Raw genomic sequence first — 18,303 nt, 5'->3', positions numbered from 1 at the left:
CCCCCATCCCCCCCCCGCCCCCCTCCCTCCCCCCTACCACTCTCTTGCTTCTATAAATAGAGAGGGTGTGAGGCTTAGGAGAGCAAGGGAAAAAATCTTAAGGGTGTAAGGCTTAGGAGAGGAAAGGGAGAAGATATCTTAGGCTACCACAAAGGAGGAGAGAATAGCTATAGAGTTAGAGAGGAGGAGAGCATCTTGAGGTCTTGTATCAAGGTGTCGCTTGAGAGGGAGGCCATAGAAGGAAGATGAGGGCTCATCTCTATGTATAAGTTATGTATTCTCCATTTCTTTTGCCTTAGTGAAATATTTGATTGATTCCCTTCCGTGGACGTAGATCCAGTTGGATCGAACCACGTAAACGATATGTGTTTGCTTGTGTTCTTTTTCGTCTCATTTCTATGCCAGGAAGTACATATCTCACAACAATCTACAAGAGGTTAGAGATTTATGTTTTTTATATACAAGCAAGCTCTAAATTCTTAACAATTATTAGTTAATTTAGCTGATATGAAGTTGAGCATACCTTGCCAACATTTCCAGAATCTGACAACCAATCTGTTGGAATTCCAAATTCCCTGTAACGTGATATAGCCATATCACGAGTACGTAGAAGCGCATAGACACTTTGCTCCACTCTGAAAGGAATGTAAAGATTAATGAAGCAAGCATGAAATGAACATACACTCATTCAACGGAAGGAGGTCACTTACTTCTCAAGCAAAGAATACATCTTCTTAAGAGCAGCTTCACATGGAAGCTTAGGATCATCAATAAAAGATGACACCTGGTTCTCCAGCTTCATCAGATCTTGGTACTCGAATGCTGCCTCTCTTAAAGCATCAGCTTTTCCCTCTGGCCAATCGAAGTGCTTAAGAACAGCTCTTTCATCAACCTATTAATTGTATACAAACCATTACAAAGACTGAGTACTAGTAGTTCTAATTAAGTCTCTCTCAATAAAGGGATATGACAATACCAAAAACGAGAGCTCTTCATCCAGCCAGTTCACAAAGGCAACAAGATCATCTATATTTGTAAAGGAAGCTGCCCGAACCTCATTTGCCAATGACTGGACAAAATCACCCTGTGTCTCCACATCAGCTTTCACCTGAATCCAGATTCAAGTATTCACATAATTTCCAAGTAGGACAACCAAACCATATTGAGAAAGCTATTAAATTTCATAAGGTAATGCTTACAGCCAAAAGGAATGATGATTTGTTAGCGATCTCTCCAATCATGTTACTTCTGGCATCGACTGCAGTGGAGTTTGTGGAAGGAATAGAGGTGAGCTCCTTCCTGGCTTCACGTTTCATCAATGACTGGTAGAACTCGACCAACTCAGGGGCCCGGTGAACTTTATCCCCACCAATTGAACCTTTTGATATGCTTCCTGGAGGAGGAGGAGGCCTTGGTGCTACACCTAACGGAGGTGGTGGCGGCGGCGGCAGAGGTAGACCAGGTGGTAATGGTGGAGGTGCCTCTGGTGGAGATGGAGCAGCACCTGATGTTTTGACAGTTTTGTTATCAGTACTAGCAACACTCCTTGACGATTTGGGAGGTGGTCTAGGAACCCTTGGAGGCCTCTTCTCGATCTCTGCCAGTTTCATCTTGCTAACTACTGGGCTAATAATCTTGTTCTCATCAGACTCACTAAGTTCACTTCCACCTAAAGGTCCAACTTTCTCCTTTATCAGAGCAAGCTTTGGTGGCAATATTACAGGCTTCTCCTTATCCCCCATAGCTCTGAACTCATAGTTCATACTAAAACGAGCTGACTCTCCACCAAATCGTTCTGCTCGTGCTTGATCAACCTTCTCCTTGATCATTTTCTCTCGCTCCATTGCTAATTTGTGGCGATCCTTAAATGCAGGGTATTTTTCGTCAGCCAGACTTTCAACAGACTTGGACATCAGCTGAAACGAAGCAGCAACACTATTTAATGAGTCATTTGAATCAACCCGTGCTCTAATTGGTGGCAAGTTATGTTCATTCAAGTGCTCAATTTGATCTTCATCATTTTTCCCATATGTAGTAATGGAGTTGCCATCTCCAGCATTCCTAAGCATCAGAACTTCCAATGGACCCCGGGGAGCAGATGACCCGAAGCTGGCGCTGCTCCGCATTGGTGAAACTGCCCCTTGAGACAGAGTTGGCGAGGCCAAGACATTATCATCCTTGCTCTTGCCCCATCTCTTCATCTTTTGGAGAAGGCCTGGCTTTTTACTTAAATAACTGAATCTGCTGGAAGAGCTATCCATAGAGGCATTCTCAAACTCTTCGCTTCCAGGAGATGATGGCATGGATGATAAACTTTCGAAATCAGTGTCTCCCTGATCTCGTTCAGATCCAGCATACTCTAGCAACAACCGTTTGGCCCTTTCCTTGGACTTCGGACTCAAGCTCTTGCTGAGATCACGAGCTGTGGTCTTGCCCGCTGGCTTTTGATAATTCCTTAGTTCATATCTCAAGCAGGCATTAACCCAGCGAAGGTAAACCAATTCCTCTACTTCGCTGAATCTGTTCATCTGTAGGCCTTCCACTTGCTTGATAAGGTCTTCATTGGCATGCCTCAAACGTTTGATCTCCTCCCATTCCTTGTTGACTTGCTCGCTCTGCATCAATTCATTTGGCAGGATAACCAATTGGAGTGATAAAACCATCAAACAGAAGAGCAACATGAATGAAAAACTTATGCAATTTGTAAACTTTAGTTTAAAATAAATAAAAATTAAAACCGAAAATTATCATAGTAAATGGACAAACAACTGTGCTAGTGTTATCTTTTATACAATTTTCGAGTAAATTCCATTACAAACTGATGCAATCATTTAACAATCAAGAAGAATGTGTGAAAAAGTTTAACTCATATTATCTGGGATTAGACTAATGACAATGATAATGATGATGCCAAACTTTAAAAGATTTTCATACAGAGGCATGCACGAAGGAGGTGAAAAACCAGATCCATCAACATTCAAGGAGAAGCATAATAATAAAAAAATGGGACCATGATAGAATGATTACTAGGGATTTCATGAACCAATATACAAAATAAGACATTCATGTCTACTCATCATTTAGAGCTGTCAAACCAATTGAGGGCACAAATTATTCTTATCTAACGCAGCAAAATTTAAAAATTGCAATTTTAAATACTAACCAGAAAAGCATAGTTAAAAGAGCACAAGAACTTGAAATAATAAATAATACCTCCGGAACATCTGAAACTGTTGCTGCTCTAGCCTCAGCAGCGTCCAACTTTACAACGAGCTCTCTCTTCTCAAGCTGAAGCTCCTTGTTCTTCCTCCTAAGCTCTACAACTTCGACCTCAAGCTCTTTAAGATCTTTGAGCTGCTTCTGCACTTCTGCATCCTTTTTAGTGGCATCCTGCTCCTTGGATTGGAGACTGGTAACCTGCTGTTTCAGGACAGCAGGAGCAGTTGCATTCTAGTTTGGTTAGCATCATTCTGGATTTGCCTTTGCAGCTCCTTAATCTTGTTTCTAGCAACCTCCAGTTCTTTTTTGGCCTCATTGCCCTTTGTAATCTCTTCCTGAAGCTTCTTCCTCTCGGTCTGCAAAGAGTTAACAGCGGCATTGAGCATGTCTATCTCTACATTCTTGATCTTAAACTGTTTTTGCAACTCAGCAGCATCTTTTTCCTGCTCTTTTAAGCCATAGCACTCCAGCAACTCTCCTTCTAGCTTCGCTTCCCTCTCTTCCAATTCCTTTACTAAGTTTCGAAGAGTCTCTAGTTCAGAAGCATAGTTTGCCTTCTCTGTATCAAACTCTAAATTAGGCTTTATATCATACTTGACACTGGATACTGGAACCTCCATCTCTCCAAAAAGAAGGCTCTCAAACTCAGGCAAAAATTCCTCATCATCTTCAACGCCTGAAGGAATTAAATTGATCTGCGGTGCGTTTATTACACCGCTGATAGTCTTGACATGTTCCTCTTCTTTTTCCTCTTCCTGTAAAAACGAGAGAAAATCTCTTCAGCAAACACATATCATTCAATCTTCAAATGCTGTTTTCAATTAGGCTAGTTTATACCGTTGTTTGGCAGAACCTAGCATTTCCTTGCTGCTCTGTTTGTGCCTTCTCAAGCAATTCTGGCTCTTCCTCTCCCTTGTCATTCTCTGTCGTCAGATTTAAAAATGTAAATAAGAAAAATATAGACTTCAACATAGGATGGAGCTAATTTGACGTTTTCTAATTAAAATTTTAGTAACTCGAAAGCTTTACCGCTTTACATAACTGCATACCTGAAGGATTTAACGCCGGTGGCTTTGGACAATTTGCCTGCTTCACTGCATATGCTGCAACGGAGGCAGCAACGATGAACCCTAACCTAAATAGCATGAAGAGATGCTAGAAAGAAATCCTTCTTTATTCATAACTTCGGGAGAACACAAAGCATCAAAACTTCTGATAAGAACATCAAAAACATTGAAGGGAACTGAGCGAAGAAAGCAAGGTTCCCATAAATATCTAACACACGAAATTTGTTTACATTATCGTCATGTATCTAATGGATAGAAGAGCAGAGCACCTCTAATTAGAACAAGAGTGTTACCCACCGGAATATGTGGCTAGCGTTGTCCCTGCTTTCTTATAATACTAAACTTTGTCATCTCTGTAAACTTAGAAGTTCTCTGACCCACGAGAATTTCCTGTAGGATAAGATCATCCTATGATGCTGACAAGCCATCGACATCAACGGAAAAATAAACATGAAAATACCAGCGCGCAGTTAACTGAAAGAAGAGCCCTGGCAGTCCTATGCCCCTGGCTTTCAAGACCACCAGGTAAGATGCACCAACAGCTCTATTATATTGCACGTAATGTTTTTACCTGACCATTGAAACCAGTTGCTGATGGCTGTCTACTTTTGTTTTGGAAGTAGAAGTGTGATAGTGGGAGCAAGACATAGGGCATGTGAGAGGCCTATCCCTTGGAGAATTACATCCATCAATTTGGGTGTGAGAGGCCTATTTCTTTGGAGAGTTACATCCATCAATTTGGCTGGGGCCTACCGTGGGTGAATGTATGCAGCTATATCCATGAAACATGGGTCTCATAACCGTAGAAATATTACATGCGGGTATATTGCGTGCGGGCTAGGTGCAAATTGGTGGTTTTCAAATGAATACCACTCCAATACCACTGATCCACATGTAATATTTGCTCCTCATGAAGCCACTTCAACAATTATTTAGCTTGCTATTTATTAAATTGATGCAATGTTTACCAATACCGGCTGAGTGGAAGAAGCACTTTTGTTTTTCCCACAATCGAGGCGATTGAAATATCCCTTATGGGATATAGCAATCAAGAAGGGAAATTCCTGAAGCTTTCGTGTTCACTAAGGAGGAAAGAGCAAGCTATGATGCCTTGAGGTAAGTAGGGATCAACCTCATTCGTTATACTTCTCTTGGTTTTTTTATGAGCATGCCAAAAGGTGAGGATGTGGAACGAGGTAAATTTATATTATTTATTGCAGTATCATGCCATCTCTTTTATTTATCATGATATTATGCTTGAAAAAGGTATTTTTGGGGTGTTATAGAAGAGACAGGGTTTATGCCACTTGGAAAAGGAAAAGAGCATATTGAGGAGCCAAAATTATAAAAAATTAATATTTTAGATAAGAGGTCAAACATTTGTATGCACGCATGCACATGCACACACACATGAACTTACACAACTCCACACCTCTGCACACACATGCACACGCTCTGACTTGAGTGCTAGCACACACCCATGACACTGCACATGCTCACTCACATCACTGCATGCACTATTCCATAATGCATTGCATTTATACGTAACCGCACGTGCATATGTTTACCTGCACCCGACATACTGCCAAAACACAAAATTTTGGATTTTGACCAATTTAGAGATTTTGGATGTCTATTTTGGACATATAATGCAACACCTAAGTATTTAAGCTTATTTTTGGCATTATAGGAGTTTTTTTTTTTTGCATTAAGGGCTGAGCCTTTAGGGCTTAGGTAAGTGTTTTAGAGCTTTTGGAGTTTCATCCTCATGTTCACTCGAGTGATTATGTTCATATTTATTCACATTTTTCATATTTTTTGAGGGGTTTAATGATATTGTATGGTGAGATTGAGTGAATATGTATGAATGAGATCTATAGATATTTGTATTGTTTAGACAGGACAACAAGGTATTTCAAGGATCGTTCAGTTCTATAGTGTGTTTCTTGTTCTTCTTGTGTTGAATAATTTTATTCCCACAATAGAAAATTTCATGTTTCCTTTCCCATCACACTGTAGCTAATAGTATTTCTCTTTGTTTTATTTAATGGTTTTTTATTCCTTCGACATCTTTTTCATCCAATAATTTTGTATGTTGACGTGTCAAATTTTCAATCTTAATTTACTTCGATTCAAAAAGATGGAGTATTAAAATTACTTGTGATCTTGAACTTTTATCTGTTTCTTAGAAGAATGAGTAGGTTAACAAACAAAAACCTAGAAGAGTAGGGATGCTCTAGTTAGGATTATGTAACCTAGATTGGGGATCAAAAGAATTCTGAGAAATACCATAAGGTTGAACAATAAGTAGGAGCTGTCAATTTTTCTTTTGACCTAGGTATAGGATTAATAAGAATAGTTTTATTCATGGTTTTCAACCATAGCCTGAGTTCCATAGAAAAACTTCAATAATCCACCTAACCAATGTCACTGGAGTGCTAATCTTGCATATTTAAAAAGCTCAACACTTTTTCACATCATTTATCTTTACAACAACTTTATGAATATTAAATTCATCTATTGAATTTAATCACTTCAAACAAGACTTGGCGTTTTAGTGAAATAGAACTTGGCTTGTTAGACAAATTTTGCAATATTCTAATAGAATTGATATCATAACTAGTTTCTTCATAATACCTGATTGACACATTTATTTGTGTGTGTGATTGATCGACTTACTTCGCAAAAACTTCAGGTATCCTATTTTGGTGTCATTGTCGAGAAAAAGCGTTAATAATCATTCTGATATGAGCAAAACTTTAGTAGATAAACTTAGAATTTTGATATGACAATATTTATTTTATGTTATTTCCTTTTTTTTCTTTTTTTATTGTTTTCATAGTTAATATTTACATTTCCATTGTTATTATGTGTTTTCTTGTAGGTGCTAAAAAAATTGAAATTGAAAAAATTATATAAGAACTAGAAAGTTAAAAATATTTGGTTTCAGTATGTTTTTTATTTTTTTTGCATGTGGTGTCTGCTTTGCATGTTTGCCTTTTGAAGGACTCATATGGGTCTTGTTGACCTCATTTTTTATCAACCCTATTTTTCTTGAATTAAGCTTGATTATACCTCACATAAGCTTGGTATTTAGCGAACCCTGAATTAAAAAAAATTGAGTTTGTAACTAAATAAAATAAAAATTAAATCAAAAAAAACTTTTAACACAATCAATTTTAACTAAACTCAGAGATAACACTAAAAAACAACTTTAACCACTAAAACACTATGATTTGTGTTTTCTCTTTTGGGATCATTTTATAACTCAAGCATTCTTCTTGAAAGGTACGTAAGGCCTATTATTACTTATAAATGCCATGAAAATAAAATTGACGATTATTTGGAAAATTTTTTACATAAAATTTTCACTTGGGGTTTCCATGCATGAAAACTGGTCTTACAAAGAAGTTTTAACGAGTCAAACAGACTTCTCTAATGCATCCAAATTGTCAAAATCTTTTGAATAAGTGCATCTGTGCTTGAATTTGACTCAATTATGAAGCTCGTTATACCGACAATAATCATAAGAGATAAAAAATGATAAATTTGATAAAGGTAATTTGACCACAACCACCTCAAAATGACTTCAAATCAACCTATGATTTCAACAAATATTGTTCAAAATTAAAAATATACATAATTTATAATAATACAATCAATGAACTTTTTTTACTCAAAATCCATCATTTTCTTTCTCTTAAGGCATTGGGCCCACTTTGTCTGATCATATATTTCAATAGAGTTTTAGTTAGCCAAAACCTCTTAGCACATAAATCCTTGAATTTTCTCTTTCAAATGAGCCCAAGTCAATTATTTGGTTGTAACCAACTTTTAACCTCCTTGTAATCACCTCCCCAACCTCCTAGCCTCTTTAAACGCTTATATCTTGAGCTAGAGAACTTTTTTGAACTGGCTAGAACTACTTGATTGCTTGTATCATCCTATTCAAAATGTGCTATACTTTCATTTTTACGTAGTACAAAAACTACCCATGAAAAATTACTATTTTTCCCCAATCCTCCACAAAAATGACATGTTTACCCCTTTAATCCGTCACCGTCTCTCCTCCACATCATCTCAAATCCTCACCATTAATTTCAAATCCCATTTAACCTTTCTAATACTAGACCTCCCTTTACATAACTGCTTTTGCTCCCAATTCCCCCAATATAACTTCCTAGTCATGACCCCCATCGTCCCCCACTCCTCCCATTTTCAATTTCAGGCTTCCTTCCCTCTATATTCTCCATTCCAAACAAAAATCGAGACCTCCTTTCTCTTTGCCAAGACAGAAACTGAATTCTCTCTTAAATTTTTCCATCAGATTGTGGGATTCCAAGCAAGGATAAGGCAAAGAAGAAGGAGAAAGGAAGATCTTCAAGCAAAGAACACACCAATCTAGGAGATCAAACAATAAAGAAGGAATAAATCTCTGTTTCACCTTACAGATTTTTTATTCTCACCATTAAATTCTCAAAACTCTCATAGTACACGTTAGTCAATGTTCATGTTTATTTCTAAAAATTAATCCATGAATTTAAATATTCTTGATATATCACATGATTTTCCATAAATTTCCTTAAAATTTCTGTGTCCTTTCAAAATTTTTAGATTTTTCTATCCAAATCATTAGGTGTTTGTAATATGTATGTCTTAAGTTAATTTCATGAGCATATCGTGCATGCTTCATGGTAGAATTTGGATTGTTCTTTTTAATATGTTATGCATGTCAAATGTATTCTTTTTCGTGAAATTCCATTGAGAGTTTCATTGTTTCATGTATTATTATGTTAGTTGCATGTTTACACCTTCCAAATTATCAATACCAATAACAATCACCCATGTTCTACATTAATTTTGAAATTTCTTTTACGTTTGTCTGTTTTACAACTAATGCTGATATTTTGATAAATTTCCATAGGGGATTTGATTGTCATTTGTTCTATTATGTCAATTGCTTGTTTAGTCTCAACCTAAACTCTACAAAATCCATGAACTGAGCACTTAACCCTACTTAATACTTTCCAATTACCTTCTCCTCTATTAAAATACCTAAACTGTAATTAAGCCATTAATCTACTAATTGATTCTTAAATTTTCTTAAGCAACTCATTAATTAAAGAAAGGAATTATAAAATTCACTTAATTAATTTAACAAATTAGTAAAAGAGCTAATTAAACTTGTCATTTACTAACCAAATCATTAATTACTTAAATGCAAGCTAAATGAATTTAATTAACCCTTAATTACTCAATTTAGTAATAAACCTACTTACATAACTTAATAAATAATTAGTGAAACGCATAATAACTCAAAATAAAGTTTCAATCCATTAATTACGTTAAAAGTAATAAAGTTAAAACCTTAAGTTTTTTAAACATATCATTTACACTTTAATTAATTCAATAAAATATTAAATAACTTAATCAAAACACTAATTAATAAATTAATTAAATATTTATTTAAATTAATTGAAATTTTGATTATTTCACAAATGTTTAATAAACTCAAAAAATTTTAAACCAGTTAAAACTTTAATTTTAGAAACATTATAAAACATTTAATTAATTAAAAAATTTAAAAATTCTTAAAATAGTTACTTAACACTCTAAATAATTAAATATTAAACTCACTTACCCATAATCGTAAGCAAGGAAGAGAAAATCATGCTTAAGTACGTATGTGTTAATTGAAGAGCATTATTCGGCTCCTTACATGTTAATCGCAAAATATGGGTACAAAAATGGGGTTGGGAGAGGATCCCCCGCTATTAAAACCAAAAAAAAAAATACAATACTCACTCAAATGGGGGTTCCTCAGACGCATTACAACCCCACACAAAAAGACCCAAAGCAAAGAACAAAATACAAAAGAGATCATATACCTATCAAACCAAAAAGTATAACCAGGTATCTGTACCAAAAAGTTCCAAACCGAGACAACCTCCATGAAATCGAGAGCCGCCGTGATCATTTCAGCTTGTGCATCATTTCCTAAATCATCAGGAAATGACAAAAATCATAAGAGAGAAAAAAATGATAAATTTTATAAAATGGTAACTTAACCACAACCACCTCAAAATGACCTCAAATCAACCAGTGATTTCAACAAATATTGTTCTAAATTAAAAATATACACAATTTATAATAATAAAATCAATGAACATTTTTATTCAAAATCCATCACTTTCTTTCTCTTAAGGCTTTGGGTCCACTTCGACTGATCATATCTTTCAATAGAGTTTCGGTTAGCCAAAAGCTCTTAGCACATTAAATCCTTGAATTTTCTTGTTCAAATGAGCCTAAGTCAATTATTTGGTCGTAACCATTTCTTAACCTCCTTGTAATCACCTCCTCAACAACCAAGCCTCTTTAAATGCTTATATCTTGAGCTAGAGAACTTTTTTGAAATGGCTAGAACTATTTGATTCCTTGTATCATCCTTTTCAAAATGTGTTATACTTTCATTTTTACATAGTACAAAAACTACCCCTGACAAATTACTATTTTTACCTTATCCTCCACAAAAATTACATGTTTACCCCCTTTAATCCCTCTACGTCTCTCCTCCACATTATCTCAAATCCTCACCATTAATTTCAAATCCCATTTAACCTTTCTAATCCTAGACTTCCCTTCACATAACTGCTTTTGCTCCCAATTCTCCCAATATAACTTCCTAGTCATGACCCCATCATCCCCCACTCCTCTCATTTTCAGTTTCAGACTTCCTTCCCTCTATATTCTCCTCTCCAAACAAAAATTGAGACCTCCTTTCTCTTTGTCAAGATAGAAAATGAAAGTCTCTCTTATATTTCTCCATCAGATTGTGGGATTCCAAGCAAGGATAAGGCAAAGAAGAAGGATCAAGGAAGATCTCTAAGCAAAAAACACACAAATCAAGGAGATCAAACCATAACGAAAAAATCCCTGTTTCACCTTACATTTTTTTTTTATTCTCACCATTAAATTCTCAAAACTCTCATGTTGCACGTTAGTCAATGTTCATTTTTGTTTCTAAAAATTAATCCATGAATTTAAATATTCTTGATATATCACATGATTTCTCATAATTTTCCTTAAAATTTTTGTGTGTCCTTTCAAAATTTTTTAGAGTTTTCTATCCAAATCATAAGGTATTTGTAATATGTATGTCTTAAGTTAATTACATGAGTATTTCAACATTTCATGGTAGAATTTAGATTTTTATTTTTTATATGTTATGCATGTCAAATGTAATCTTTTTTATCAAATGTATTTTTGTAATTTTTTTATTTTTTTGAATTTTTAATTATTTTTAAATTGAAAAATAGCCGAAAATTGAACTATTTATTTTAATATCAATTTTATTTTTCGTGGGTCCCACTGGTCACAAGGAACACTCCAAACCACTTTTAAAAAATTTTTGAGTTATATTTTAATTATTATAATTATTTTTTTGCCAAAATTTCATTTTTCTTGAAAAATAGACTTTAAGTGTTAAATTAATTTAAAATGGTTTAAAATTTTTACAAAGGGTTAATTTATTCAATATCTTTAGTGAGGATCAATTTTCATAATTTTTTAGATTATATTTTATTTAATTTAATTTTTATGGGGTTTAATGACTTAACTTAAGAAATTATATTAAAAGGACATTTAAACATAGATTTTATTTTTTTGATATTTCTCTGATTACAGTGAACCTACCAAAACAAATTTTATAATTTTATGCCTTTTTTAATTTATATTATTATTTTAAGCAAATATACGACTTAACTTTGGAAATTAGGGTTTACTGGGCTAGAAGTGTTCTATGGGTTTGGAAAAATCAGACAATACTTCTTGATACAGAGAGAAAACCCTCAAAATTTCACATCATTGTGATCAATATTTAATTTTCTATGCTTTAAACAATATTTAGAGTTTTTGGTGATTACCATTTTTATTTACTTTTTTTGCTTTATTTTTCCTGCGGTAGATCTACATAAATACCACTCAATTCCTATGTATTTACATATGTAGAACCTAAAAATTAGTTTTTTTACAAATATGTCACCTTAGCTTTGCATGAAAATGTATATTTCAATTTTTAAGAAGTTAAAATAGTGGTATTTTTAATGTGATATGAAAGATTTGGTTGGTATAATTGTATCTGATAAAGTTTGGGTGCTAGATACATTTGGGTGGTTTGTATGTAATGTTATTTATATGAATAATTTTTTTGAGGTCATGATAAAATTTTTGTGAAAAAATACTTTATTTTTTTTCTCAATAAATTACTCTATAAATTTGCAGTCTTTTTAATTGCTTGATTTAAATCAAAATTAAACTTCTCAAGTTCAATCGAGCTTATAAAACTAGTCAAGCTCTAGCTTCCTAATCGAGCTCGAGTTTAGGGGCCGAGCTCAAGCTTAATATATTTCTCACAAGTCAAACTAGCAATCTGAGCTCAAGTCAAGCTCGTTCTAGTTCGACCAATTGAGGGTTCAATTTGATCTAGATAAATGTAATTAAAATTCAAATTTGGGAGAATTGGATTGTTCATGGGGTTTAATTTGATGGAAATTGGAGGTATGGCTAAATTGGGGGTTTTGGCTGAAAATTAAAATTAGGGTTTCGAAGTTGGCTCAATTGGGCTCCAAGTTATTGTAGATTGGGATTGGGCATGTTCATAAATTATTTATGATTAAAATTGGGAGATTTTGAAGTGAATTTGGTGGAAGTTGGGATTAATTGGGGGAATTTAGGTCTTTTGGGGTAAAATTGGGATTTTGGTCAAAATTAGTCAATTTGGTCAAACTTGGCCTAATGGGTGGTTAGGATTGCTTTAGGGGAGGCTTGGAATGTTTTTGGGAGATTTTGGGAATTTTTGGAAATTTTCGGATGTGAAGGGCATTTTGGTAATTTTGGAAAATTCAAGGGTGTTTTGGTCAAATTGGATGGTTTAGAATGGGTTGACATGATTTTTGGGTAAAAATTGATAATTTGGGTCATTTTTGGAAACTTAGGGTTATAGGGGCAATTTGGTAATTTTGAAAAAAGTTTTGGGACTAAAAGGCCAAAATTGCTTATTTGGGTAGGATTGAAATCCATTGAAGGTACTAATCACAAGTGTTTTCATTCATTTTTCCTTCATTCATTTTTCAGCTTGTCGATCGTCATGTACTTTCCTTATTCGAATAAATCTCCCTTCTAAATTATATCAGTGATTTGAAGAGGAGAGGAGCTTAATAAGAAGGGAAATACAACAAAATGACAAACAAGAGGAAAAGTAAAATGTGGAGAGTCTGCTATGATAAAACTCACAAGTGTAGGTCAAGAATGTCTGCCCAAACATGATCAAGTGGAGACACCTTAAACCAATACCTGCAAAAGTAGTATCTACGTAGACTATCCATAACCAGAGAGTAATGTGTATGTACCTGTTATGGGGTCAAGAGCACTCCCAAAGGAATGTGTTCCTACTAGTTAATTACATCTTAGGGAATACCCAAAATTACTCTCAATAAAAGGAGTTTTGCTTTATATTGTCATTGACATGGGGTACAGGTAATCAAAGGAATGTTATTTCGTGCGGGAAAGTCCCGATGCTTCAAAGTTCTCGCTAGACAATTGAGCAGAGAGTGAGTCTCTCACATCCTAAGTAAGCAACAGCTCATCAACATACGGAGCCCAAAAAATAAACTAAATTAGCTTAAAGAGGGTGTCCGAACATGACAAAGCACATCCAGGTTGTAAGAGCAGAGGATAAATCGTCGTATCCCAAATGGGCGGTAGCTCATCAGCCTCAAGCCGTCAAAATGATATCGACAAAGTCAAATAAGTGATAAGGCTCAAAGGGGCTCAATAATAGGAAGGTAGAGTGATCCTAAAGAGTTAACTGGGTGGGGGTACCACCAAACTGTCATCCACAGCTACTCGGACCCTAAGTCTACCCGGTCGTGAAGGTACCCAACATGTCCTGAGATTCACAGTCAGCAATCCGTGATTTGTGTCATTCATGGGGAATCTCTGTAACCCTAAGGTCAAAGGAAGGAAACTTTATCCTATGACTAACAGCTGACACTCAAAGAGGTGAGACTTACACCTGTAAGTGACAACAATGCCACAAGAAGGAAAGAGAAATAGAGGTTCAGCTACAAAGTTGGAAACACTCCAAACAAAAAGACTTACACCCAGTCTAGGTTGGGGAGCCTTCTAACACCCTAGGTGCACTAAAAAATCACCTATATAAAAAGGTATGCTGGGCCAATCGGGTTGAAGAAGCATGGGGGCTCCTCCTCGGGACAAGCAATATGAATGTAGTTGTCTAGAGTGGTCCTTAAGTATCGTGGAGGCCCTATTAGTATATGCAGAAAAGTAAAAGTGTAATTTTTAAATACTAAATATTTTGATCCTAAATTTTAATTGTCTTAAATATTTTATTTAGAATTTTTTAACTAGAAAAATTAGGAGTTTAAGTCCTAATGAGCTTATATTGCATCGTGATTCTCAAACAAACCAGTGAAAGAAACACCTAAAATATGCAACATTGATTTATGCAATATGGAAAAATGACAAGCCATATCAAAATAATAAGAAAGGCTGGTGCCGTTGGGTTAGAAACTTTTCCGAGAAAAGAAAAAGGCGGTCGGACTCCACATATACTTGCCCGGTCCTAATTCTATATATCAATATAAAAATGCAGAATGAAGATAAGGAGCACGAGCATCTGCTTCTGGTCTCTTCCACATGGTTCTCACGCTAAACGTCTCAAAATATGTTCTCGTATCTTATTTTTGCTATAGGACTCTCCTAGAATCTAAGAAATATAAAGGAAAAGAAAAAAACTCAATCCTACATGAAAACAATTATTAGCGAGAATGACCACATACATATAACATATAATGAGCCATGCCTTATAAGTAGGGGAACTAAGTAGCACCTATAAGCAAAAGTGTCATAAATCATTACATGCTCCCCCTATAGCAGTACCTATGTGTGTGCATATAAATAGACATGACTCTTTGCAAAAGAACACCCTATCATACTACCATACATATGAAACATGCAATCACACCATAGACACAATGCAAAAGAAGGATACCTGGATAGGGCAACCAATCCAACAAAGAACAATATCCACATATCAAAAAGACTATTTAGTAAACAAAATCCTAACCTAGCACACCATTTATCTAGAATGTGCATTAACAAAGTATCTAAGTGCGGGGTAAGTCTGAGTATAGTATGACATTGACAAGGTCGCCATGTCGGCCCCATCCTAAAGATCTGAAGCATCTAAAAGGGATCACAAAGAGGGGTGACACGAGCTAGACTCATTGGATCCTTAACACAGTCATACTCGTACTAATCCCAATGACTTAACTCACATTTCTCAACAGGATCAACCAAACAAACAATGCTCGTTAAAGTATCACGACTGACATGGGGTCGCTCAACTAACGATCTTGGCTCACTACCCATGCAACATTCAAATGCAAATGTAGACAATCATATGATAGAAGTGATGAGTGTACGATGAAGTAGTGACTTAAGAAAATATGGGAATACTGCAGAGGCAATGACCCAAATAAATGGGTGTTTCATAGCGAAAGTGACCCGGAGATGTGCGTGACGTGGAGGCAGTGGCCCAAGGAAGGTGTGCCAAGGCGGCAGTGACCAAAAGAGATGGGTGTACCGTCACAACAGCGACCCGAGGAAGGTGTGTTGAGGCGGTAGTAACCAAAAGAGATGGGCGTGTAGTGGCGACAGTGGCCCAAAGAAGGTCTGCCGAGGCGGCAAAAACCTAACGAGATGGGCGTGTGTTGCATGCTATGACCACAGTAGCCCGAAGAAGGTGTGTTGAGGTGGTAGTGACCAAAAGAGATGGGTGTGTTGTGGTAGTTGCTGCCCGAAGAAAGTGTAATACAAGCAAATGTAGAATTATCATGCAAGCTAACACATATAATATGCAACATGCAAGTCGGCAAGCATGAGATATAATGAAAAATCAAACAAACATGCAAGTGATTGGTCAATCGGGCCTTGTTGGTCAGTCAAACCAAAGTGCATGGTTGACCGAGTCAGGGAAGCTGGTCAAACCAAAGTGATCGTTCGACCAGGTCGCCAGTCGAACCAAAGTCATAGTTCAACTGAGTCACCGGTCAAGCCAAAGTAAGATGCTCATCGGGTTGGGGCGGCTGTTCAAAGCAAACTGAGGTGCTCACTAGGCCGAGGCGACCGGTAGAAGTGAAGTGAGATGCTCAACAAGCCGGGGTGGCTGGTCAGAGTGAAGTGAAATGCTCACTGGGCTAAGGTGGATGGTTGAAGCGAAGTGAGATGCTTGCCTAGTTGGGGCAGCTGGTTGAGGCAAAGTAAATGCAACATACATCAAGAAAAAAAATGCATGCAATCTGAAGCAAAATAGCATGCCGATAGCCAACCAAGCCCATATGGCCCCTGAACCTGATAGCTTTATTGCTAGGATCTTTAGTCAGCCTTCACTACCTCTCAGGTGATGATGTAAAACTCTTAGTGTTCATGACATATGTAGTGTGGGTGTTGAGGTACGTGCCTCAATAAGTTTGCAGGAAGTATCAGAGTCTCTTGGCTCTCCATCTTAACTGATTAATGCAGACTAGTGCTTTGATGTGAAAATAAGTCCACTGTCATTCCTTCTCGATCTAGTCAACCTACTACCTCTTAATGTGCAATGTGAGACCCTATGACATTCCATATTAAAGTATTAAGAGGCTTCCTAGGAAACCTATCTTCCTCTCATGAGTGACGTAAGGCTCTACAACAATCCTTATTAATGATATGCAAGCATTCAAGGATTTAACCCCTCTCCCGACTTGGTCATGCCTCTATGGCCTTGAACCATCAGAGCAAGTCATGCCTCGAAGGCTTTTGAACCTAATAGCTTTATTGCTCGGCTTCATATCCAAACTTCACTACTTCTGAGATGATGGTATGAGACACTTAGCTTTCATCACTGATATAGTGGGGGTGTTGAGGTAGGCTCCTTCATTAGTTCACAGGAGGGATCAGAGACTTGCCTCTCCTTCCTAACTAATCAATGTGGACTTTTCCTCAAATGCGAAGTAAGTTCCATTCCGACATTCCTTCTCTATCTAGTCAAGCTACCTTTCACTCTAGTCAACCCACATTCCTTCTCAATGTGGACTTAATGTGTGATGAGAGGCCCAAAATTCCTCATTAAAGTAGCATGCGGCTCCTTAGCCAACCCACCTTTTGCTCATGTGCGACATGACGCTCGATGGTCCTCATCGATGGTGTGCAAGCCTTTGAGGCTTTAACCCCTCAGTTTTGTGTGGTCATGCCCCTGTGGCCCCTGAATCACTGGGTTGAGTCACGCCTTTATGACCTCTAAACTCACTCTTAGGTCATGCCTCTATGGCCTCTGAATTTATTTTTGTGGTTACAGCTCTACGGCCCCTGAACCCATTTGTAGGTCATGCCTCTATGGTCCCTAAACCTACGAGGCATAGTCTTGCCACTACGGCCTCTGAGCCACTTTTTTGGGTCATGCCTCTACAACCCCTAAACTCATTCGTAGGTCATGCCTTTACGATCGCTGAACTTATCGGGCATGGTCATGCCTCTAGGGCCTCTGAACCACTTTTTTTGGTCATGCCTCTAGGGCCTCTGAACCCACTGTCAGGGTTGATGTATGTCTCGTGTGCATTCCTTCCCATCTCTTTAGAATTGAATATGGCTCTCGTAGCTTTTATCTCTTATGGTACTTTGCTCTTCTAGGTTGCCTAGGTCGCGTGGTCGCACCACTAACCTGGGCTAGATAAAAAAATGATCAGCTTCCAACAAGTGCACAGTGCGTTGACTGCGTAACACACTTGTTGGGGGTCATTTGTTGTCATCAATGTCTGATGTCACGAGTGTAGAGTGTCCACTTGAACGGCTCAAGGGGGTCTACAGTTTGTCTGCAACATCTGGTAGCTCGAAACACTGACATGGGACCTTTCGACATGTGTTGAGGAGCATGTAGCCATGACCATTCTACTAGGCTTTG

The 18,303-nt window shown here is 36.8% G+C and overlaps 1 protein-coding gene across 1 annotated transcript in view; it reads right to left on the bottom strand.

The window, feature by feature from the left end:
- The window catches only part of LOC110035500 (protein CHUP1, chloroplastic-like), a 17,123-nt gene extending 12,572 nt beyond the window's left edge, over positions 1-4,551 (bottom strand). The window contains 8 exon segments of the mRNA XM_020739728.1: positions 524-635; positions 711-892; positions 977-1,108; positions 1,200-2,615; positions 3,214-3,432; positions 3,435-3,974; positions 4,057-4,142; positions 4,269-4,551. Coding sequence (XP_020595387.1) covers positions 524-635; positions 711-892; positions 977-1,108; positions 1,200-2,615; positions 3,214-3,432; positions 3,435-3,974; positions 4,057-4,142; positions 4,269-4,365 — 2,784 coding nt within the window. The 5' untranslated portion in view covers positions 4,366-4,551.
- Between the last annotated feature and the right edge of the window lie 13,752 nt (positions 4,552-18,303).

The sequence above is a fragment of the Phalaenopsis equestris genome, unplaced genomic scaffold, assembly GCF_001263595.1.
Source record: "Phalaenopsis equestris unplaced genomic scaffold, ASM126359v1 Scaffold197898, whole genome shotgun sequence".
Lineage (NCBI taxonomy): Eukaryota > Viridiplantae > Streptophyta > Magnoliopsida > Asparagales > Orchidaceae > Phalaenopsis > Phalaenopsis equestris.
This window is presented reverse-complemented; position numbering and strand designations above follow the sequence as displayed.